Genomic DNA, 23,967 nt, shown 5'->3' with positions numbered 1-23,967 from the left:
GCACGGGTTTGGCCGCCATGATGGTGAGCAAAATCCAGAAACTGTGCTTGGAAAACATGTCCTCGGCACACTGCCCAGCTATTAATTGCTCTAATAGACGGCGCGAAAGCGGTGGCGGGCGCTACGGGGTGGCCGGTGGTGGGTGTGGCCAAAACTGAAATTGATTATAAATTACTTCATTCTTGTACAAGTTCCTAATTTATTTTCATGGTTTTGTCATTTTTTCTGTTGTTTAAAACAGCATTTTAACATGTTTTATATGATTTGTTTTTTTCTGTTGGTGTATGTTAGCTTGGCTATACTGTCGTACTTGATGCTGCTACTGCAGTATATACTCTACTGATATACTATAATTATCTTGATGTATTGTATTCTTTGTGCTATAAGCTATGTTATGATTTGAAGCACCCTACGTTTATAAATTTACCAGACACATTAAGTGTACCGTATTTGTGTAAAGTATCATACCCATAGACCTATAGACGCCGCATCGAGCGCTGAGCCGTACGTCAACGCCGCCGCCATATTGGATGTGCCAAGGCTGCCCTGGAAATGAATACAAGTAAACGTATTTACTTTCATAAAGCGCCTTTCTACAAAGAAATTTAAGTTAATGCCTCTCGTTTGTACATTTACACACGCAGTAATATACTTGGGAAACAAATACACTGTGTTTGGTGCCTAACTGTTTCCATGTGTGATGTGACTCATCCAATATGGCGGCGACGTTGACGTATCGCAGCAGTGGACAAACCCACTCGATCCGGCGTTTATGTCTACGATCATACCGGCCAGTATTCTACTCAGTAAGGAAATCAGTGGTATCCATCATTACCACGCATAAAAAAGTGATGCTGTTACGCACTCGCAGGAAACCACTGCCCTCTAGCGGTTTGGTAGAGAATTGCAGGTTATGAAACCTCTTAACGCCACTACCAAACTAAATCCAAATTCTTTTACAGTACATACTTTTTTTTACAAGTTAAAAAAAGTAAGTTAACATAATAATTACTTTCCCTGCTAACTAATTACATTTTTGCACCATAGAACCTTTAGAACCCTGCTGCATTCTGGGAAGTGGCACCAGCTTGTGAGGACACAGTACGCACGAAAGAATAGAGACATTTTTTTCTCCATAAATTATTTTTTTATTTTTGACAGCAGTGCCAAACACTGCTTTAACTTCATACTCGAAGTCAGCAAACAAAACAAAGTCAACATGTTGAGATTCATAGACGGCGGTGTGATGATATTTGACGGACTGCCTGAGCATTTAACTGTTTGTCACAACGTTAACATGATTTACGCACAATATGTGAAGAATCCACACACAACACTGGAATAAAAATGCATGCTTCAGTATTCCAGTTACCAACTGTACCGTTTGTAACATCAAAACCTGTCACATTTCTTTTTGAACCCATTTTGCTTAAAAAACAAAACAAAACAAATCAAGTTTTTCCTCTGCATCTCCAAGGTCGACATGGACGATATCGGTGTCAAAGTAAAGGGCAGACTTGAATATTTACATTTCTGTGCTACTGGCTAAGTAAGTGGAAATGCTGCTTCTTCAGTGAGTTTTAGTGGGAAAGAACTTTCTTCGCTGGAACGGCTAACAGCTAGCATTAACACTCGGCCAAGTTTGTTGCATTCATCTTTTCGTTTATGAAATGATTCATGGTGTGTTTTCCTAGCATCAGTTGCGTTTCTATTTTAGCAGGTCTTCTTCTCGTTACGTCGACATTTGTTTACTGATTTCATCACACAGACACAAGACCCGAGTAGTGGTGTGTGAGTGATGAACGAGTCGTTCAAACCCTTTTTTTTTTTTTTTTTTTACTGAATTGGAACTCAAAGACTCGAGTTTCACTGACTTACAGGTGTTCAATGAAGACTTGAGTTTCACTGACAGGTGCTCAATGAAGCTTCAAGTTTCACTCACTCAAAGGTACTCAAAGACTCACGTTTCATTGACCCCATGGTGCTCGACGACTCAAGTTTCACTGACTCATGGGTGCTGAAAGACTCAAATTTTACTGACTCATGGGTGCTCGACAAAGATTTAAATTTCCTCAACTCACGGGTACTCAAACACTCAAGTTTCACTGACCCATGTGTACATGACGAAGACTCAAGTTTCACTAACCCACGGGTGTGCAAACACTCGAGTTTCTGTGATGCATGGGTGCTCAAGAAAGACTTGAGTTTCACTGACTCACAGGTACTTGTCAAACCAACTCACGGATACTCAACGAATACTCAAGTTTCACTGACTCACGGTTACTCGAATAAGACTCGTGTTTCACTGACTCCAGGGTGCTTGACAAAGACTCACACACTCACTGATTCACGGATGCCTGAACACCCGAGATTTACTGACTCACGGGTGCCTCAACACTCGAGTTTCAGTGGCAAACGGGTGGTCGATGAAGACTTGAGTTTCACTGACTCATGGGTGCTAAACAAAGACTCGATTTCGCTGACTCACAGTTGCTTCAAAGACTACTTTCACTGACCCACGGGTATTTGGCAAAGACTCGAGTTTCTCCGTCACACAGGTACTCAGCAAAGATTCGAGTCTCAGACTCAAAAGAATTCGTTTTTATTAACTCACGGGTGCTTGATGAAGACTCAAATTTCACTGACTCATGGGTGCTCAGCAACGACCGGACGATTCCCAACGATTCCATAACGAAGACTCGACTTTCACTGACTTTGTTGTGCATGTGCAAGTTTCTTCACATGCGCTTTGTGACGAATGAAGCGAGTAACCGATTCACTACAGTGTCTGACTCACAAGAACTCGAGTCAGTAAAAGCAATGGAGTTCACGTCTTCAAGTATTGTTTCCCCCGTTAAAGACGAGTTCAATCCCATCAATGCCCCGAAAAAGAAGACCAAAATGGCAGATAACTCGTTACATGCGGCATTTTAACAAACACAAACTGTGAGATGAAGACAAATGCATCATAACTGTCTTTGTGAAGACATTTAAAAGAGCGAAAAGAGAGTGGACGCTTACAAATGATCTGATTTGCTGTAACGGCTAGCAAGTGAGCTACGTTAATCATAGAAAAGGCATAAATATCAAAATGCAAAGGTTTCAAAAATGAAGGCAAGCTCTCGTGATTGTGAAGAAAGTAAACGTTAATATAATAAATACATACCATATAAATAACAGTACAAAACATTTCCGCAAAAGAGGTTGAAATTTGCAACGTGATCCACTCTTCCCTTTGTGTCGTTGTGTCATTTCGGCCTCAGCACTGCAAACGATGACTGTAGTATTCCCTGTGGTTGTCCCGTGATTGGACTGTACCACTGATATGTTGCCAATAAGCAAGGACAGCACAGAGTTACGTCAATTTAAATGCGTTTCTACCGTATGACTCATAAAACTTCATGTTTTTCCACAATGCTTCCAATCAGTTGCACATTTTTAACGGTGCAGTGGTCGGCAGAAGACAGTCATTGGGTTTTTAGACAGTGGAGCATCACAGATGTTTGAAATTCACTCCGAAATATGCCTCAAATGTCCATCAAATTTGGAGTCATCAATGCAGTCCAAATAAATATCACAAGATCCGATTCATTCCAGCAATATCTGGTCCCTCTTCATTACTATTCATACAGTTTTATTATTATTATTATTATTATTAGACTCCTCAATGTCTTGTTCTGCGCTAAAAAAAAAAATCCAGTGGGACGTCCCGGAAGGACAGTTGACGGAGGATTTACTTGACTGAAATGAAAAACTCAAAATAATCCAAACTCATGGCGACTCCCTCACTCGACAGCTCATGAAGACCTGTCAACTCGCCAAGACTCGCTGGAGGACGAGGACACTGAGTGTCACACCAATGAGTAAAATTGAAACAGTGGTTGTCATTTAGAAATGGGATTGCATTGGTTCGTATTGTTCGAGCTTATTATTCCACCACAGTACATTCAGTCTATTAGCTGAGTGCATTTTCATACAGACGGCCTTCTCGACACAGACTCTCACATAGCACAATCAGAGTTGCGCAATGGTTAGATATGACTCATGGAGAGGCAAAGACACAACAGGTGCATTGTTCTCTCGCTCTGTCCGACACAGAAGCTTAACTTTCACTTTCAAGAGGGGCGCGGCAACTGTATAAAGAGTGTGTACCTTCATTCTGGGCTCTTCGTCGATCTTCCTCATTGATGCTAATAGGAAATATATTGCGCTTTTTTTGAATAGAAACTAAAAACCTTTTTAATTGTGAAATCATTGACCACTTCTCTGATAGTAACGCCCCCCAAAGAACCAGGAAGAGAGGCTGAAGAGAAGCAATAGCCATTACAGTACGAATCGACTGCTTTGGTGCAGCACGACAATGTACCTGGTTTAGTAGAAGTAGTAGTACTGATACCAGCGATAATTCTCTTGATAGTTGACCTCCGTCACAACGGTATTGCATATTATGGCCATTATTACTGCTTTTCAGTCAGCTTCCATACCTGAGGCATAGTTTATTTCATGAAGCGCAGATGGAGACAAAGGTTGCATATGTTGGCCCAAAGCCCATTTGCACATAATTTATACCACGGCCAAGATCGGAACTCTTACCCTACACAAAACCTAACCTGTAGCCCGAAACCTAGACAAATAAACCTTGGCTGGAAATGGTGACAGACTGGACCGATCATGTGGTTTGAGCCTCAGTGCTCCCCAGAAGCTGCTCCACTGTGGGGATTTCAGTGGAATACGTGAAGAAGAGTGCAAGCTAACTGTGTTGCTCACATTGGTGGAACTCTGCAACCTCAGCGGTTCTTTCAATGACCCAATCTTCAAGAATCTCAGCAGCCCTTTTGATGCAACTTTTTGAACAATATTCTAATAATGCAATTCAGGAACGTTGTGTGAGACCGTGATTTGTTTTTTGACATGAATGCCAGTTCTAGGAAGTTCCCCACCATGCGAACTGTGTTGACAATGGGAACTAAAGTACAGGTACACAACCTGGTCATTATAAGTTCCACGTAAAGTACTGGAGACAGTGGACAATCTATATTTGTTTTCTAAAACCCTGAGGCCATCCAACTCGGAGTTGACCCAAATTTTGGGGCGGCACAAAAGAAGAAATTGGATACTGTAAATAAAAGACCAGATGAACAGAATGTAAGACTGCAAAGTGAGCCTAATCTTTTTAAGGCGACGTTTTACATGATTGGTTACCTTCATTTCACATTTATTGACAGTTGGCCGCAGTTGACCGTGAAACACATGATTTCTTTTTCGATCTTTTTCCATTATTTCGGGTTAGAGTTGGGGTTTGAGGTTGAAGACATGGGTTTAGGTTAGGGTTAGGGTCTGTATTTTGGGTTAGGATTACGTTTTGTGTTTACTTGGGATTTGTTGTTGCTGTTGATTATCTGAACCATCTTTTCGAGTTTTACACTTACTGATATTGCATAACAAGAAAAAATGGCTTCATTCTTTGTGTATTTTTATATACAGTTGTCCCTCGTTTATCGCGGTTGATCGGTTCCAGACCTGACCACCATAAGTGAATTTCCACAAAGTAGGATTCAGTATTAATAAATTGAATATTTTTGTAGTTAGAGCATAGAAAACCTGTTTATGACTTTGTAAATACAGTTTTTACCCTTATAAGAGCCCTGCAGACATGAAATAACACCCCTATAGTCACCTTTACACTTGTATTACCCGACATAGTAGAGACATCATAATAGCAAATAAGCCATCTTAGACATAAATAAGATCTCACATGAGCATTGACAGCTCCTGCGGTGGCGTTGTCTCATCAATGTAACGTTACTGACACCTAGAGACCAGTGTAGAATCCCACTTTACTGCCGCTGTTTGGGGTTAAGGAAAGACTCACGGTGCACTTCAATCGCTTCATTAACAAGCAGAGATCACATGCAGTGAACATTCACACAGGAGCTGCTGTCGGCCACTCTCTGCGCTGCTAACCTGTTACTAGCACTCAGCTGCTTGTCAGCTCTAGCCAGCTAACATCACACACACGTCACTTCCCAGGCCTCGCTTCTTAAAGACGCACACAACAAGTCACTGATCCTGTATTACACTTCGTATCACATCTTCTGAATGCTTTATGTTTGTATTTTCGTTCATTTTGCCATTTTTATGCTTAAATGCTTAATTTAGGCAGAGAAGACGTACAATTAGCTTAAATATGCATTTTTTTTTACTTATAAGGCCATATTCAACCACAAAACAGAGATCAGTAATTATTTTTTGAATAACTGCGATAAAGTGAGGGCGTGATTTGACGAGGGACGACTGTATTTTCATTCTGGTCGAGCCAGAAGACCATAAATATGATAAAATGCTCTGTTTTTATTTACTACATTTACTAAAGTTAGAGTTTGATTGTAAACTTGCAATGGTCACCCCGACATATTTTAGGGTAAATGCAACACATTCTGCCAGATCAAATACCAGTTATGATTGTTTTTCTTTGGCACCTCTCTTATTCATCATATTTTTATATATCGCTGTATTGTAAGTATTTGTATTAGTGCATGTCCACAACATACTGTTTGTGCGTGTCTGCCTTTCCAGCCTGTTTCTGTAGCAGGTTAAAGTTCAATAAACTACCTGAGAATGAAAAGCATTTGTTAGTTTTTGTTAGCTTTGAATTCACTTATAATTTATACTTTTAGATTATAAAACATAGAGGATAAATACTGTATCTGCAGTCTTGAAGAATATTTGAACTCTTAGTAAATTTAAATAGAATTGATTGTTACTTTTCAACAGCTTTTGCAAGATGATTTGTGCTGCTTTTCAGAGTTTGACATTGGTTTTAAAAGAGTACCAGAAGTAACTAATGGGTTAATAAAAGTGAAAAGCTTGGTGTAAAGATGCATGAATACATTAACATTTCCTAATTTTAGGCAACTTGCTCATCTTTGTACACATTAGGGAGGCGTTTGTATCAGCACAGGGACCGCAGTGAAGAGGTCTGAGTGCCCCGATGAATGTTATTTACTTTTAAATAATGACTCATACTGGATATTCCGATGACTTTCTGATGAATTTCATCAATAGCTTTAAATATAATGCTTGCTATTATTCGTTGTGTTAGTGTCTGCCAGTGTATAGTTCATACATCCATTTTTCATGATTGATACCACTGGAAATCCCCAAATAATGTCCAAATGTGCTACTTCCTGTCACGAACCCTCAAGACTAATATACAGAACCATAACAGTCATTTACATACTGTAGGCCAACATCTTTGTTCAGCAGGTCTCCACAATGAGGAAATCCAGGCTCTGCATATCCCGTGAGTGTTTCTTCCTCGCAGCCAAGCGAGTGTTCCAACAGGACGTCTGTTGTTGTCAACTGCTTTGCTGTCTCACTCCAGACCAAATGTGCTGGTTTCCTCCACAGCAGTCAGCAGTTTCTCGTACAACATGGTGTACGAAGGATATGGAGGCAGGTCAAGACGGTTAAAACACGTATGGGCCCTGAGTGAAAGAGAAAACACAAATGGCACCATATGGTCATTTTGGAAGCATTATAGAGAATATAAAAACAGTAACGTTATCTTTCTTACTTTGCTCAGTGTCTCACTATGGGAAGCGCCTTCTGACCAATCACAGATTCAGTTTCTCTACATCTGTCCTGAGACAGATTATTAGTCTTTGACATCAGGCGTAGATTGACTGAAACATGGCTGCCAAATTGCGTCTGTGGCCTCTACGAGCACCACCGAACAGCCCATCCCAGCTGACTTCGGGCAAAAGGTGGAGTCTACCATGAACTGTTGGGCAGTGGCTAAACCTTGCTTGGTGCAGGTCTAGAGTGGAGAAGTAAGGCATCTCCTTCCCCCCAAGTTTTAGCACACCCTTGGGCTCCCTTGGCCGGGGATATGGCTCAGTTTCACCAAGTTGCCGGTCCTGCAAGTCAATTTGGCAGCAGTTCCGAAAAACTGACAGTTCTGTCGCCAACACAGTTTCAGTTCTGTGTCAAAATCCCCAACGGCGGAACAGGCAGGCTGTAGCAAATGGTGACTCCCAATCATCTAGGTTCTCCTTGCCATTAGATATGAATTCCATCAGCAGCCTCCCCATTTAAAAAGACTCACGTAGGCGTTTTCCTATTATTATACAAATCCTACTTGACTCGAGTGATACCAGATGATAATGACGCACAGAGACAGCAAGCACTCATACTCGCATCCACACCGTGAGTCCTACTGTGCTTCCTGGAGGACTTACTGGATAATGGTAAGGCCTTTTCAAACTGAACCTCAGTTTGAGAAACTGAGTGTTTCATCAAGACGCAAACAAAAACAAACAAAGTTAAATACCTTGGTAGCGAAGTAACTTTGCCCCACTTCTCGATGCAGAAGCGCCGCAGTCCATTGGAGCCCCGCAGGGCAGCAAAGCCTTCGTACGGCACGCTGGACGTCCCAGTTACAAACTGCAAGAGGCGGAGACGCTGCTCATTGTTGAAACGCTCCACAGCGGCCCAGAACCACCGCATCACTATGTGGCCGTCATGGTAACCTAGTGGGTAGCACATTAAACACAGAGACTGTCAGCCCATAACTTCACCCCAAAACACTTTTGGACATTGGTGTTTGTCCTTGACCCACATATAGATCATATGATCATGTGATATGGTGTGGGAGACACTTTTAGACATCAGCAGTTGGTGTGTAACAGTACACCACAATCACTGTTCGATGCGTACCTCGGTTTTAGGGTTGGGGTTCGGTTCGTTTTGGGAAAAAACTGCTTTCTGATTTTTTAAGTTCAACATAGAACAGCAGGTGATTCTCCAATAAATACAATTGTCAAATAAACAATAAAAATAAAAGATATATATAACATAATATATAATAGTACATTAATACCTGTATATTTGCAGTGATGCAATGACAAATGACCACGCGCTGCGCATGGCCACCACTACTTTTATGCTCTTCGTCGAGGTTGGGCATGTGGCGTCGCCTCCTTGAGCAAACCGCAGCTCTATTTGGCTTACAAGCGGCGAGCGATGGTGGTTGAGGACAGAGGGGCTGATCAATGTATAACAGTATAGCAGTCAGCCCGATGATCCACGTTGCCGCAGCACACAGATTTTTTTGAAGGTGCATGTCACGGGGCATGTCCAGCCTGGTTTCGGGGACTGGAATCCGGGCTACGGCTTGCGGAATGCGTGCCTGGCACTGATGTGATAATACATTTATTTTTATCAACCAGCCCAAAGATCGTCTGGTCGATCGTGATCGGCAGGTGGGCGATCATAGCTTCGTGTTATAGGTGACAAAGCAAATTAGTGTAATATCTACAAAAATAGCTATATAGGCCAATTTCTTTGTACGAAAGAAAGATGCAAACAAGCTTAACAGTAAAGGTTCCTTGTCGGTTGAAGTGCAACATTATATCAGCAGGAAGGCCAAGTCTTCCTAAATAGGAGACTTTAACGACGGAACAGGTTTTTCAAGCTCTGGTGTTTTTGTTTACCAAGTAGACGCATGAAGTGAGGCACACTTCCTGCGTGGGAAATCAGTATCGAACTGAAAAATCTCATTACAAATACAGTACATATACCGTTAAACCCCTAATTAAGACGTATGTGCATTTGACACACCTCCCCTGTACTCAGTATTGCTCCTCCAGTCGCTGAGGTCAATCTCCACAGTACCGGCAATAACCAGCTCGAGCTCTCGGGCATCGAACACTGACACCAGCCTGGAGTCGACCACCTGTGTTAAAAAAACCCCAAAAAACAAGCAGCAGTGTGTTCAAGGTGTGTTGATGGTGTTTCATACCATGTTAAAGAGAAAATATTGCCTACCTCATAGAAGCCTCGAACTAACGCCTCAGTCTGTTGGACCACCCCTCTTTCCACCCTCCACTTGGTCATTCGTTCAATATAATCCTTTTTGTTCTTCTCGGTCACCTGGAGGTTTGAGCCTCCGGACTTTAATTCCCGTTCTGTCACCTAGCAACAATGTTAGCAGTAACATGTTCGTGAAATGAGCCCCGACACAATATGTAAACATAAACAGTATTCAGTATACTGTATACAGTATATATATATATATATACACACACACACACACACACACACACAATGGATGGAGTCATTCATCTGCTTCTGTCCCCAACTTTAAGAAGGCATTGTGACCCACAGACAATACTTCACACACACAAACAGACCTGGCCAAAGACCTCCTCATTGACAGTGAATGTGAGATCCAGGATGTCAGTGATGTCATTGTCCTTCATCCACTGCAAAGATTGGTGGAACTCCTCATCCAGGTACTCCAGATCAGAAAGATCTGTTGGCCTGTAAGAGACACAAATCCACATGACACACAGAACTTTGATTCCATTCCAGTTGAAGTGGACCTATTATACTAATTTTCGGGCCTTTGTATTGAGTTCTGGACTCATATAGGGCAGCTACACACAACCCGCACAGAAAGCTTTCTAGATCTTCCAGACTCTGCACCTCTTCCTGCAGTGTTTTCTGCCTCCCACCCAAACGGTCTGTGTAATTTACTTCACCCCCGGCCCTCCTCCAGGTACGCCTCCTGCCAAGCCCACTCTGCTGTGATTGATCACACTCCCTAGCGCTCCCGAGGACTTCCGGACAGCTGCCGAACCCCTTTTGTCCGATTACTTACACAAAGTAATTACAGTTAGACACTGGTAAATTGTTACTTGCAGATTGCTGTAGTCGCTCTTCAACAACAAAGAAAGGCGTTGGACTTCAGCTACAGTTTGGCAGATAGTCCAGCTTCGTAATAGCCCATGTTCACAAAACAGTCTGGTGTGAAATGCTGTTGACAGATGAGCATATTTTGGCCAAGAATAAGCAACTCCAACCACTTCTGCCTGATACTTGCCTCTTTAGGCACACCCAAACAAACATTTCCTGGGAGCCATACGTGCTAACACGGTCAACAGAGCAGAGCGAAGCAGAGCGGAGGGAGGGCAGGCCTACACCATTTGCCTGGGCATGCCCATATAAAGAAGTCTGGGTTGCACTGACGTCAATGGAACTCTTTGTTCAAAAAACCTCTGTAAAACACAGTGTGCAGAGCAGTCCAAAACTGCTTTCAAGGCTCACTTCCAAATGCGCAAACATGATTATCTGACGTGTTGGCATCGTTTAACATGAGAATGAAACATTGTAACAACATTTATAGGTCAGGAAAGAGGAAACGCATCATAGGTCTCCTTTAACATGCAGCCTCCAACAACAGCAAACACATTTTGTGCTTTCAAGGTGGGCGAATCGATCCAAATATTGATATTACCAATACAGTATCAGCATTGCATCGATACTAGCACGATGAGATCGATATTTAGAAGTGTTATATGTTTATTTCCACAAATATTTTTTTATTGTTCATATTATTTGTGTTTATATTGTTGTGGTTAAATTGTTTATTTTGTTTGTGTTGGAGGAAGCCAGAGTACCTGGGAAAAACACATGCACATGCTAACCCCTAACAATCATTTGACAAAAAGCAAAATCACAAAGGCATTCAATGATCTTGAAAAATTTGGACAAAAAAGTATCGGTATCAGTATTAACATTGGCGACCGAGCCTTGTATTTACTTGGTATGGGACCGATACCAAGACTGGCAGTATTTTCGACCTTTACTTCTTATGGCAGCATTTGCTTCCTATTTCTATGACGTCGTAGAGGAGGTCACGTGACCCTATGCGGACGCCGCACACCGGGTGGGCAGCTCGACGTTGCTTTACTACTTATTTGGTTTTAAAAGTTTATACCAGTGTCAAGTCACAGAAGAAGCAGCAGCATGTTCTAATCTTGTGACATCTCCTTTACTTCAGAACTACTACTAATCGTTTAAATACAGTGCCGCTTGCGAGTCCGTGAGTACTAGGTATCTCTTGACAGGAGCTAATTAAGCTTGTCAACCCATCGGAAATTGCAGGAGGTCATTACTCAATATAACAGTCTGACTACCGGTGTCATCTTCGAAAGAATGCTAAAATCATCACACAGCAAATTAACACTCAAAAGGTAGGCAAGAAATATACGAGTAAAAAAAACCAAAAACCTAACTAAGAATGTTCTGATTGAAGATGTGACGCACTATACAAGAAATGTTAATTGCAAAGAGCATTGTAGAGACGTGGTTTTAACGTGGCTACTCACAGCCTCAGCAGGGCCTTGTAGAAAGGTCTGGTGAAGAATGCATCCAGGAGGTATTGATGAATAAGAGCCAGGCCCAGGATGCGCCCACTGAAACGGAACCTAGCAAACACAAAGGTTGTTTACGAAGCAATCACTCAGTCAATGCTGACAATAAACCAACTCACCATTCCAGATGGTTCTCAACAAACGCAGACATGGGGCTGATTTGAACAGTATAGGTGTCATTTGCGGAGTATTCAAACAGTCCATAGTATGGATTAAACAACTCCTGAGACAAAAGGAAGAAAAACTCTCTGGATGGTCCACTGTAATCTAACCTGGAAAGACAAAAACAAGGGAGGAAATGTTTATAACTCCATTTGGACTGTCTTATTTATATAAACAAAACAGTACAGCACTTTGTACAAGCTACAAAGACTTGTGAGACTAAAGTGGACTGCACCAGGAAAGAAGTGCAAACAGTAGTTTATGGGAGGGTTGACAGGGGTGCAGTTCTCTTCTATTCATCTTTTTTAGTAGCAAGTACCAAGGCGTTTTCAGTATACTGACATTATGTGTGTTGCGCGTGTGTGTGTGTCTCACCCTTCCTCTCCCAGGAACGTGACGTAAAGTTTGTTCCTCTGTAACTCTTTGCGAGAATATGCCATCACTTGATTGAAGGTGCCTTCCAGTAGGTGTTCCCGCCTTATCAACAGCCTGTAATAATGCAAATAATCGATAATGATGAACAGCAGTCATGGCTGCTGAGTGCTGTAGCCACGGTTAATACTTATCCACGTTTTTACGACATGGAGAAAAGCATTGTAATCAGGTTAACTCTTAACCCTTTGGCGTTCCCACGGCCCACCAATGGTGACTGATATACACCATTCCGATACGATATTGTTAGTATAATGTTTGACAGGTTAAACGTGAATACAACTCATGTTTGATTATAAAGTCACAGAAAAATGGTTCTGTTATGGTGGCATTAGTCCAGTAAATAGTCTGACATGAAAGCCAAGAACTTTTTAAAGCGTTTGAGCCATGAAATCATGGCATTAGAAGGGAATGCACTCCATATATGTTTTTAATACGTTAAGTTTGCACTTACTTAATCTTGCCTGGTCCTTGGCCATAGCCCTTTGCTTCAAGTTTTCTGTAGAAGTTTCTGAGTTTGGCCTCAAAGTCTCTGCGGTAAGGGGCCGGCGCTCTGGCTCTCTGCAAGCCTACAAAAAGACGACATTAAACCAGAGATGGCATCATGCAAACCGCACAAAGAAACACTGCTACAGGCTTTTTTGTGTAAATATAAACTTGAGTCATTTTGAGAAGACTGGATTGGAGGCAACATGTCAGACATTTCATCAGAATATCAGGCAAATGTCATGATCCTATTTTTCTGCCTGTATCCATGTTTGGAGTTCCTGGAGCGGACACACTTGAGGGCATGTAATTGCACTCCCTAGTCAGGCTTCATAAGATGGCTGCGGCAGAAAGATGCCGAATTCTTCCTTTGTCTTTGCCATGTTAAGTCACGGGGTTTGTTAGTTCCTTTAATCATAGCATGCTACCACCAAGCCATATAACGTTATGTTCTGAAAGTTTCAATGGTAGTTCTACAATACTAAGTAGATATATACTGTTCAAATGATGACCATGGTTAACAGTTCACATGCAGAATGCAGTATGTATCTGTAGGCACACTGAGAAAAGATTGCTTATTAGTTAACTTTTTGCACTTTATTACGTCTCCCAAGTAAGGTAGGCTCTTCTACTGGCAGTGCACCAAAGTAAAGGAAGCCATCACCATGAAAGACAAGAAACGCCCACCAATATTGGTTGCACTTTTGGTCTTAACCACTCAACTGTCATTACCATCATTAAGGATAAAGATCGTATCCTTGAGCATGTTAAAGGATCTCCTCCTATGAAAGCGAGAGTAATAACTAAGCAGCATAGCTGGAAGTCCAGAATCAACACTACAGTATATCCAGTGAGCCTTATGTTGACTCAGGAGACTAAAAGACTGTTTGAAAACTTGAAAAGTAAAAGTGTGTATGGCCAATTAAGGGTGTTTTATGTGATTAAGGACTCATGCTAATTTGCATAACCTAAAAAGGCGCTGTCTATCATCGTTAGGTACTGCGATGGGGTGCTGGTGTTCGAACACGCTATAGCTTGCCCTCTTCTTTCTCAGCCATGACTGGTAATTGTCAGCAGCTTCTCTGTGACCTCTCTGTGACTTGCTTGTATTTATAGCTGCGAATCGGTTCCCATCGTTCACTTAAATGAGCCGTTCAGACGACTTCACCCGTTCACGAACATCATATCTCTATGAGCGAGCCGGCGAACCGATAACAGCTATTAGACATCAGTGCGTTATAACGCACCACATTTCATTCCAGTATTTTTAAATAGTAATTGATTAGATTACTGACTACTGATATTAGATTATGTACCGCTTTATTTTTAACACTGTCACGCCAAACATTGGATTTAGCTTTAATATATAGCAGAGGTGGGAGTAAGTCAGTGTTTTGAAAGTGTCAACTAAGTCTCAAGTGAAGATGTGCCCGTCCAAGCCAAGTCTGAAGTCAAGTCAAGACAAGACCGACCGAGTCAAGTCGTAAGGAATAGGTTTGAAATTTGAGTCCTTACGCATAGTGCACAGAACATTTTACTCAACACAGTCAAATCATCAGACTAAGGTCTGAGTCAAGTCCTGAGTCACTGATGCCAAAGTTCAAATCAAGTCCTTGATGATATTGTCTAGTCGAGTCAGAAGTCAAAGTCAAAGTCAAAATTGTCAAAATTGACACTCAAAACAATAACAATGTTTCTTGCTGAATAAATTAAGGTGTATTTGATGTCATGATGAGGACAATTCACTTCTAACTTATCTTGTTCTGAATGTATCTGTGATTGGTAAGGTGAAGGACCTACCAGGGGAGTTCTGCGGCGAGTTGGCAGGGGAGCATCGTGGGGAGAAGCTAAAGCCAGCATGGATGGGGTGAGGTGGAATATACGACATGATCTCCTCTTCAAATAAACTGCAAGAAAATCATAAAAAATGTATACTTCACTCCATGAAAAGTGCTTTGAGATTTGCTGACATCCAAGTAGAGTTTTGTACTGTACCTTAACAAGATGACCAGGTCTGCATCACACGACAGTTTCTCAACACCCTGGGTACCTTCAGACCGGATATAGTGGAGCTTCTCCCTAAAATGCAAGAATGAATAAGCTACAAGTTGCTCCAAACACAGCTGCAAACAAAAATCAAAAGGAAAATTATTTGAATGCAGACACATACCTGAGCGCATGATTTCTGTTCAAGTTGGGTTGTCGCTCTTGTAACATGTCAAATATGTTTGGTTGTCGAAGGAACGCCACGATCTTGTCGTTGTATGCTGGAGAGAAGGACAACACATGTAGAAAATGTAGAAAAACTATCGCGAATTCTCACTGTAGTGACACACCAGATCGAACAGACCATCGTTTTTCTTTGGTCCTGTGTTACTTAAAACAGGAGCGGTTAAATCAGATTAAGCCTTCTAATCCGGTATAAGATCTCACACCAAAACACAACATACATCACAGTCTATGAACAGAACTTGTACATAACCCAAGGACCACCTGTACACTACTCACCAAAAGTTAGGGATATTTGGCTTTTGGGGGAAATTTCATTTTGAACCAAAAATACACTATGACCTTTTTACAGGTGAACTTAATTTGATCTTCTCTAAACTTTTGAATGCACATGTCCACCCATCCATCTTGTATGCCGCTTGTCTTCACTAGTCGTGGGGGTATACTGTAGCCCAAGGGTGGCCATGACGTCATTCGCGAGCTACCGGTAGATCGTCAAGGTAGTTTGGGTCGATCGCGTAAACGTGACTTTGTAGTCTTTGTAGATGTCACATGACATCAGTCAGCTGACATTAAGCTCCCCTCCTGATTCGCGCTTGCTCCCCCGCAGCGTTTCAAGCTACACACGAAGATGCAACTTTCGTCTTTATTATTCTGATTATGGATGAACTAACTCTGCGGCAAGATGTCTTTATCTATAACATAAGTTATCTGTTCACTTGTAGCGGCTAGTTACGCAGAAACTGGCTTACTTGGTTTACTGGCTTTGCTTTGCGTCATGAACTCTATTACAGAAGTCAGTGTTTTCTACACCTACGCTTCTTAAACTATTATTTCATGATGAAATTAAAAATGTGCCCATTGGTGAAACCTTTTCAATATGTTGCCTTGTCTTTTGCATAATCATTTTAAATTCTTGTATATCGGTAATGTTTGATAGCAAATGCTAACTGGATGTAATACATGAAGTGTGTGCCCTAATGAACGTTACAAAAAAAATTACATTAGAAAGTAAGACAGAGTGTTATGTAGTTTTTCTGTAATGTGTGCTTAGTTTAAACGCCAATGGAATAATGCATAATAAGGCATCACTAATCAGAAAGATTCACTGGGCTATGCATACCCCAACCCTATTTGACAAGGAACCCCATCACATCCGCTTTGATTCATGAAGTGTGCCTACATGCAGTAGTTGATTGTTGTGGGTCAGCATGATGCTGGCTCCGTATGGCTGCGACCAGACTGTTTGCAGGTCTGGCCATCAAAGATGCCCCACGAATCCTTGACACATCTGAGGCCTGGGAAGAAAAAGAAACAATTCAAACCTTTTACTAAGATATCAAAATGAAGCTTTACCTAGAAAAAATAACTTGGATGATATATGATTAAAATAACCAGAGTTATGGACATTGTCTCTCCAACACAAATTGGTGTCTCCATGTCAATGGGAAATGATTCCCCAGCCAGCTCAAACAGCGTGTCTAGAGGCATGTCCTTCATAGTCTGTCCCTCACAGAAGGAGAAGGTTACCTCTCCCATTGCATGTGTTGTTTCCTATTTTAACTAATACTTTAGCATGAATAGTTAGCCATTTCTCTAGAAGGCATCCTTACAGGTTGTATTGATGTCTCTCCTTGTATGCAAGTTTTATTAAATTGTATCTCATTATTCTCAAAGACCTTGACTCATCCCATCCATTTTGGAGACAACAGAACATTTTCCCTGGACACAGCGTTTGCAATTGAACGTGTTTTCTTTTACTAACTAACATTCTAACTGTGCAAGAAGTCCTTCTTTACATTGGCATTAATTCAAGTAGTGAAGGCTTCACCTCTATAATGGCAATAAAAATAAATGGCACAGATCATGATTTATACGCATACAAGGTCATGTTTACAGTTACACCATTCAACATGTTCGAGGGTGTGCCACTAAGTTTACCACTTTTCAATAGTATAAGAAAAGGATGAAAATGTGTAATAGTAAAGTTAATTGAGTTTGTAGATAGTTTGACAACCTTCAGGCATAATTCTATCAGATTTTTCACCACTCCTCCGGGCAGAATTGGTAGAGTTAAGTTAAATTGGTTGGTTTCCTGGCACGGACCTGCTTTTAACACTAGAAGTCGCACGGCCCAGCCGTTTGGCTTTTCAAACTGTCGGGCCCAAAGGACAGCCAAGTGGCTGGATTAGTTTTGAACTAATATCCTGATATATGCAGAGAATCAGTCATCATCTGTGAACCGCTACTCTGGCAGGTGATGGCTGCGTTTATAAAATCAAAAGGTGTGTAATTGTTTGGGTTGAGTTATTGAGGACTTCTAGAACCATCCCAACTAATTTTCTCCAGTGACAGTATGAAAACTGATTATACATCCAAATGTCCCTCACTTGTGGGTACCGTGTGGGAAATGGGTACGGCTTTGTGCTGCAAAAATGTCTGATTACAACCCTTGTTTGGTCTCTTAGCATGCTTACTAAAATGTTTATGAGTAATTACACAGGCTTGGAAAAGGTCATGCTCCTTACATTGTAACTAACATTTTGTTTTTCTTGTCTAGATTTGTTGATGGGAAAAAAGCGTCACGCTAAAGAAGCCAAGTAAGTCAATGAATTCACATGCTAGGGTTCTTTTGAAGTGTCATGATCCACTTTTATGCCTTAGTTCCTGTTTTATGCTCTTATTTTGGTAGCTCTTCCTGTTTTGCCTGGCTTGTGTCCGCATGCTTTGCTTTTTCCTCTATCACTTGCACCTGTTGCTAATTTGAGTTCTCCTTCTATTTAGTTCAGGTGCATGCATCTTAGTTTGTCATTGCATTGTTTGTGAAAGTCTGACACGCTACTGCAAACCTGTCTATCTTGAGTTCCTGGCACTGCACTGCAGCTATTATAAAAAGATAGATTTTCCTTTCCTGCAATTTGTTCCTGCTTTCTGCATTCTGGGGTCATCGCCACAATGCCAAAGCTAGACGTGACATGAAGGTGTATAAGTGTACCTCCCCAGCACTATAGCTGCGCAGTCTCTGCAAGTGTTGTCTGTGAGCTAGGTGGCCAGGCAGTCGGCCATTCTGAAGAGGGATGCGAGGGTCAATGAAGGTCGTGGCTCGACTGTTGTGATCCACAAAGAAAGACTGGGAAACAGAACAGAATAAACTGAACCACTATTGCACTCAAGGATAGACATTTAATTGATAGCTGTAATTCAACTGCACTAATGTAACGATATGACAGGAAAATGTCACAAACAAGTTGGAGTCACATGGGGGAGTGACTTGACATGACGAGAAACTTTTTTTTTTCACTAGAACAGATAATGTGGACATGCCTTGTGCAATAGTGAAAACTAAAGTACTGTGGATATGTCATTTCCGGGAAACATATAAGGCTTAAGTGTTTCAGGTGGTCTACCTTGCCCTGCGGGTCAGTCTTGATCTCCCAGCCTCGTGGCAACTCTAGTTGAGTGTCTGCAAACTTGTTGAGGAAAACCACGAGGTCCCGGTTATGTTGGTAGCGCTCAAAATTCTTGGCGTCACGGCGCACCTTGAGAATCATGTGTTTCACACAGGTGCTGCTTGTGAACATCCGGTAGGCTGACTGTCAAGGAACAAAAAACAGAAGGACTGTATACCAAAACATATGCACACACAATGTAACTGTTGTAAATTCCTGTGTATAACCCACTACTTTTGTCTTCCACTTTGAACCCTGCGGCTTTATACAGCGGTGTGGCTTGCGAGTCAGTCACAAACTCTTTCTTTGGCAGGAGCCAATCATGAGCTATCAGTACACTTACAAGGAGCTTGTCAACCAATTGGAAGTCAGTGGAGGTCAATATATATCCACCAGTATAACAATATAAGTCTGACTCACTGTGTCATCTTTCAAAGAACACTTTACTAACAGTACTAAATTCATTAGACAGTAACTTAATACTCAAAAGGTGTATATACAAATATACAAACATGTCCCAATGTGAGTTAAAATGTTTTCCCATAAGGTATTGTGTCTGAGCAATGCATTCGTTGGGCCACTGCAATGACATCAGCCTCCCTCTGGGCTTTGGGCTTCGGATCCTCTGGCTCCCTCTGGTGGACAGAGGCAGCAATGCAATGTCATTTTCTATGCTTTATTTGCTCCTCCAATGAAATGCTTTTCTCAAACAAAATGCATTATAGGAAAACTTTAAAATGTTTTTTTTTCATAATAAACTCGCATTGATACATGTACATTTCTGAGGTATAACGTTTGCATGTTAGTTGCTGTGATGAGTTTAATGTTTATAAAATGAAACCGTGAGTCAGACTGTTATACTCAGTAACGACTTGCAATTTCCAATGGCTTGACAAGCTCGTCATGAGTTTTTTCATAACTCATGATTGGCTCCTGTCAAATAAAGACCTGACTGGTCCTCACAGACACTTGCGCGCCACAATATGCCACTTTATGATGTGGACACGTGCGGCTTATACACGGAAATTTACGGTAGTAGAAACTATGGTTTTATTTCACATACCAAACCCTAATGAAGAATTATGCTTCCAATCCCATTCTGCTGTCACCTAACTATTGCATGACAAACTGAATTTGGCAGACTTTTGTAGGCTTGCTTAAAATTGTTTTATCGATTTATTTATATACAGAAAATAGAGCATGAAACTAAGAATGATATTTTAAAAATTAATAGCATATAGAGTAGTGGGTTATGGTACTTTAAGGAAACACTATAATACACATATTCCTCCTTGACAAAACCAAATACCCTTTGTTGGCATATAAAATTTGTTGGCATATATTGAAAATTTTAGATATGTAATTGCAGTAAAGTAATGCAGTAAAAATACACACTGCTGTAAAACTGGAAGCAAAAATGCTATGACGGCACTGTATTTTATCGTCAGCAGTCTACTACAGTCATTCATTTTACATATTATCCTGTTCATTGAGGCCAAGAGCTGGAGCCTATCCCAGCTGGCTTTGGACAAAAGGTGTACTATACCCTGGACTGGACCTTTTGTCTGTCTTGTCTTAATGGTTCCGTAGTTCATACAAGTCTAGCCACAGTCAAAGTTGTGTAGAACTTACATAGTTACTGTGCAACATAGTGAAGAATTCTGGATGTGTAATAAACTTGACAGCAGGTGACTGGAGAAGCTGGCTGATCTTCTGGTGATTGACAGGTGATGCTGGACCTGGTGGATAATCAAAGATGTGGTGTGGGAAAATATTGCTTGAGTGCAGTATTGTGCAAGGTACCAGTGACCAAAAACATCAACATAACACTGTGCAGGAATAACCACTGCATGTTAAAAGGCAGTCTTAGATACCAGGAGAAATCAGACCTGTAGCTGTTGGAGGAGAATCAGAGTCTGTCTCGATACTGGGAGCTCGCTCTAATCGCTGACTGCCACCCTCCTCTTCTGTGGCCATGGTCCTCTGGATGTTCTGGTACCTGACAAAAAGTGAGAGAGAAGCATTAGGTTATGCAAGTACAGTACTAATTTACTACAGACAAATCATCTTCAAAATGTGTTAGGTAGGATTTGGTGTTTATTAGCTATTGTGTAGCATAAAGACTGACTTTTTTTTGTAGTCAGTAGATATCAGCTGAGGAATACACAGTATTACAGTATCACAAAAGTGAGTACACCTTTCACGTTTCTGCGAATATTTTAGTTAAATCTTTTCATGGGACAACACCAAAAGAACACTGATGCAATGTAGTCAGTGTACAGCTTGGATAACAGTGTAAATTTGCCACATGGCCATTAAAGTTTACAATGCTGGCAGCAAACGTGACGTTAAACTGTACTAATTGGGTCCAATTTGCCATTTTTCCTCACTGGTGTCATGAGACTCGTTAGTGTTACAAGGTCACAGGTGTGAATGGGGAGCAGGTGTGTTAAATGTGGTGTTATCGCTCTCACACTCTCTCATACCGCTCAGTGGATGTTCAACATGGCACCTCATGGCAAAGAACTCTCAGAAAATTCGAGCAAAAGAATTGCTCTAGGCCTAGGCTATAAAAAAGATCCAACATCCTGAAATGGGCTGTAGCTTAATAGGACAGGTTTCACTCTGAACAGACCAAGCCATGGTCGACCAAAGAAGGTGAGTGCATGTGCTCAGCGTCCTACTGTGGTGCTGCCAGCATTGCTGTAGAGGTTGAAGGGGTCGAGGGTAGCCGCATACTGCGTTAAATTGGTCTGCAAGACTGTCGTCACAGACGGAAGCCTCTTTTAAAGATGATGCACAAGAAAGCCATGCACAATAAAGACGTTGTTGTGATGTTCGGAGTACAGCATGTCCATGAATGTACTTCGTGGTAGTGTGGTGAAAATGAGGACGTGGCGTTTCAAGGATGGGAGGAGAGACACGTTTGCCAGTTGGAGGTACATATGTGAATTGCTCTGCTGTTGATGTGTTCAGGTCAGAATAAAGTTATAAAAGAGCACCAGACTCTTGACTCTGTGGGGATGCTACACTGTGCTTCCTTTACAACAGAGAAGCGTGTCTTGCCATGATGCACATGCTTTAATTACGTTAAAGCTCTTAAGGTAATTCATTAACCAATTTAGTTACTGCCATTTAAAGTTGTTTTGGACAGCCCTAAGTAAAACAATTAACAATCTTATCATCATCATGGGGCCCGACCGGGCACAGCCCGAAGAAACGACATGGGTCCCCCCTCCAATGAGCTCACCACTCATGGGAGGGGCCAAAGGGGTCGGGTGCAGAGTGAGCTGGGTGACAGCCGAAGGCGGGGACCTTGGTGGTCCAATCCTCCGCTACGGAAACTAGCTCTAGGGACATGGAATGTCACCTCTCTGGTAGGGAAAGAGCCTGAGCTGGTGCATGAGGTTGAGAAGTTCCGGCTACATATAGTCGGACTCACCTCAACGCACAGCAAGGGCTCTGGAACCAGTCCTCTTGACAGGGGTTGGACCTTGTTCCACTCTGGCGTTGCCAGCAGTGAGAAGCGACGGGCAGGGGTGGCAATTGTTGTTGCGCCCCGGCTTGTGGCCGGCATGTTGGAGTTTAACCTGGTGGACGAGAGGGTAGTTTCCCTCCGCCTTCGAGTGGGGGGACGGGTCCTGACTGTTGTTTGTGCTTATGCGCCAAACAGCAGTTCAGAATACCCACCTTTTTTGGAGTCTCTAGAGGAAGTACTGGAGAGTGCTCCTTCAGGCAATTCCCTTGTTCTGCTGGGGGACTTCAATGCTCACGTTGGCAGCGACAGTGAGACCTGGAGAGGCGTGATTGGGAGGAACGGCCCCCCTGATCTGAACCCGAGCGGTGCTTTGTTATCGGACTTCTGTGCTTGTCACAGATTGTTGATAACAAACACAATGTTCAAGCATAAGGGTGTCCACATGTGCACTTGGCACCAGGACACCCTAGGCCGCACTTCCATGATTGACTTTGTGGTCGTATCATCGGACTTGCGGCCATATGTTTTGGAGTCACAGAGAGGGGCGGAGCTGTCAACTGATCACCACCTGGTGGTAAGCTGGCTCCGATGGTGGGGGAGGATGCAGGTCAGACCTGGCAGGCCCAAACGTATTGTGAGGGTCTGCTGGGAACGACTGGCAGAGTCCCCTGTCAGAAGGCGTTTCAACTCCCACCTCCGGGAGAGCCTCCTATCTCCTGGGGCTGAGGTTGCTGAGGTTGTCAAAAAGCTCCTCGGTGGCAGGGCCCCGGGGGTGGATGAGATCCGCCTGGAGTTCCTTAAGGCCATGGATGCTGTAGGCATGTCTTGGTTGACACGACTCTGCAGCATCGCATGGACATCCGGGGAAGTACCTCTAGATTGGCAGACCGGGGTGGTGGTTCCCCTTTTTTGTCTATTCAGGGATTCTGCAGAGGAGGATCCGCCAGATAGTTGAATCTCGGATTCAGGAGGAGCAGTGTGGTTTTCGTCCTGGTCGTGGAACTGTGGACCAGCTCTACAGTCTCAGCTGGGTCCTTGAGGGTGCATGGGAGTTTGCCCAACCAGTCTACATTGTGTTTTGTGGACTTGGAGAAGGCATTCAACCGTGTTCCTCGTGGAATTTTGTGGGGAGTACTCTGGGAGTATGGGGTATCGGACCAGCTAATTCAAGCTGTTCGTTCCCTGTATGACCGGTGTCAGAGTTTGGTAAGTCGGACCTTAGTAAGTCGGACCCGTTTCCAGTGAGGGTTGGACTCCGCCAGGGCTGCCCTTTGTCACCAATTCTGTTCATTATTTTTATGGACAGAATTTCTAGGCGCAGCCAGGGCATTGAGGGGTTCCGGTTTGGTGGCTGCAGGATTGAGTCTCTGCTTTTTGCAGATGATGTGGTCCTGCTGGCTTCATCAACCCGTGAACTTCAACTTTCACTGGATCGGTTCACAGCCGAGTGCGAAGCGGCCGGGATGAGAATCAGCACCTCCAAGTCCGAGTCCATGGTTCTCGCCTGGAAAAG

General features: G+C 42.5%; 1 protein-coding gene across 3 annotated transcripts in view; it reads right to left on the bottom strand.

Moving 5' to 3' along the window:
• Positions 1–1,140: 1,140 nt before the first annotated feature.
• LOC129174216 (E3 ubiquitin-protein ligase HECW1-like) overlaps positions 1,141–23,967 on the bottom strand; it is an 84,915-nt gene continuing 62,088 nt past the window's right edge. For all 3 annotated transcript variants that reach the window (XM_054765955.1, XM_054765958.1, XM_054765957.1), the window contains 17 exons: positions 20,866–20,975; positions 20,609–20,715; positions 18,935–19,120; positions 18,523–18,657; positions 16,711–16,825; positions 15,469–15,565; positions 15,294–15,377; positions 15,099–15,205; positions 13,267–13,381; positions 12,756–12,869; positions 12,338–12,490; positions 12,174–12,272; positions 10,194–10,323; positions 9,829–9,975; positions 9,622–9,736; positions 8,333–8,531; positions 1,141–7,487 (listed from right to left, as the gene is read on the bottom strand). In XM_054765955.1, the coding sequence (XP_054621930.1) occupies positions 7,376–7,487; positions 8,333–8,531; positions 9,622–9,736; positions 9,829–9,975; positions 10,194–10,323; positions 12,174–12,272; positions 12,338–12,490; positions 12,756–12,869; positions 13,267–13,381; positions 15,099–15,205; positions 15,294–15,377; positions 15,469–15,565; positions 16,711–16,825; positions 18,523–18,657; positions 18,935–19,120; positions 20,609–20,715; positions 20,866–20,975 (2,125 nt within the window). In that variant the 3' untranslated portion in view covers positions 1,141–7,375. The remainder of the gene's footprint in view (positions 7,488–8,332; positions 8,532–9,621; positions 9,737–9,828; positions 9,976–10,193; positions 10,324–12,173; positions 12,273–12,337; positions 12,491–12,755; positions 12,870–13,266; positions 13,382–15,098; positions 15,206–15,293; positions 15,378–15,468; positions 15,566–16,710; positions 16,826–18,522; positions 18,658–18,934; positions 19,121–20,608; positions 20,716–20,865; positions 20,976–23,967) is intronic.

The sequence above is a fragment of the Dunckerocampus dactyliophorus genome, chromosome 21 (genome assembly GCF_027744805.1).
Source record: "Dunckerocampus dactyliophorus isolate RoL2022-P2 chromosome 21, RoL_Ddac_1.1, whole genome shotgun sequence".
In the NCBI taxonomy this organism is placed as follows: domain Eukaryota; kingdom Metazoa; phylum Chordata; class Actinopteri; order Syngnathiformes; family Syngnathidae; genus Dunckerocampus; species Dunckerocampus dactyliophorus.
This window is presented reverse-complemented; position numbering and strand designations above follow the sequence as displayed.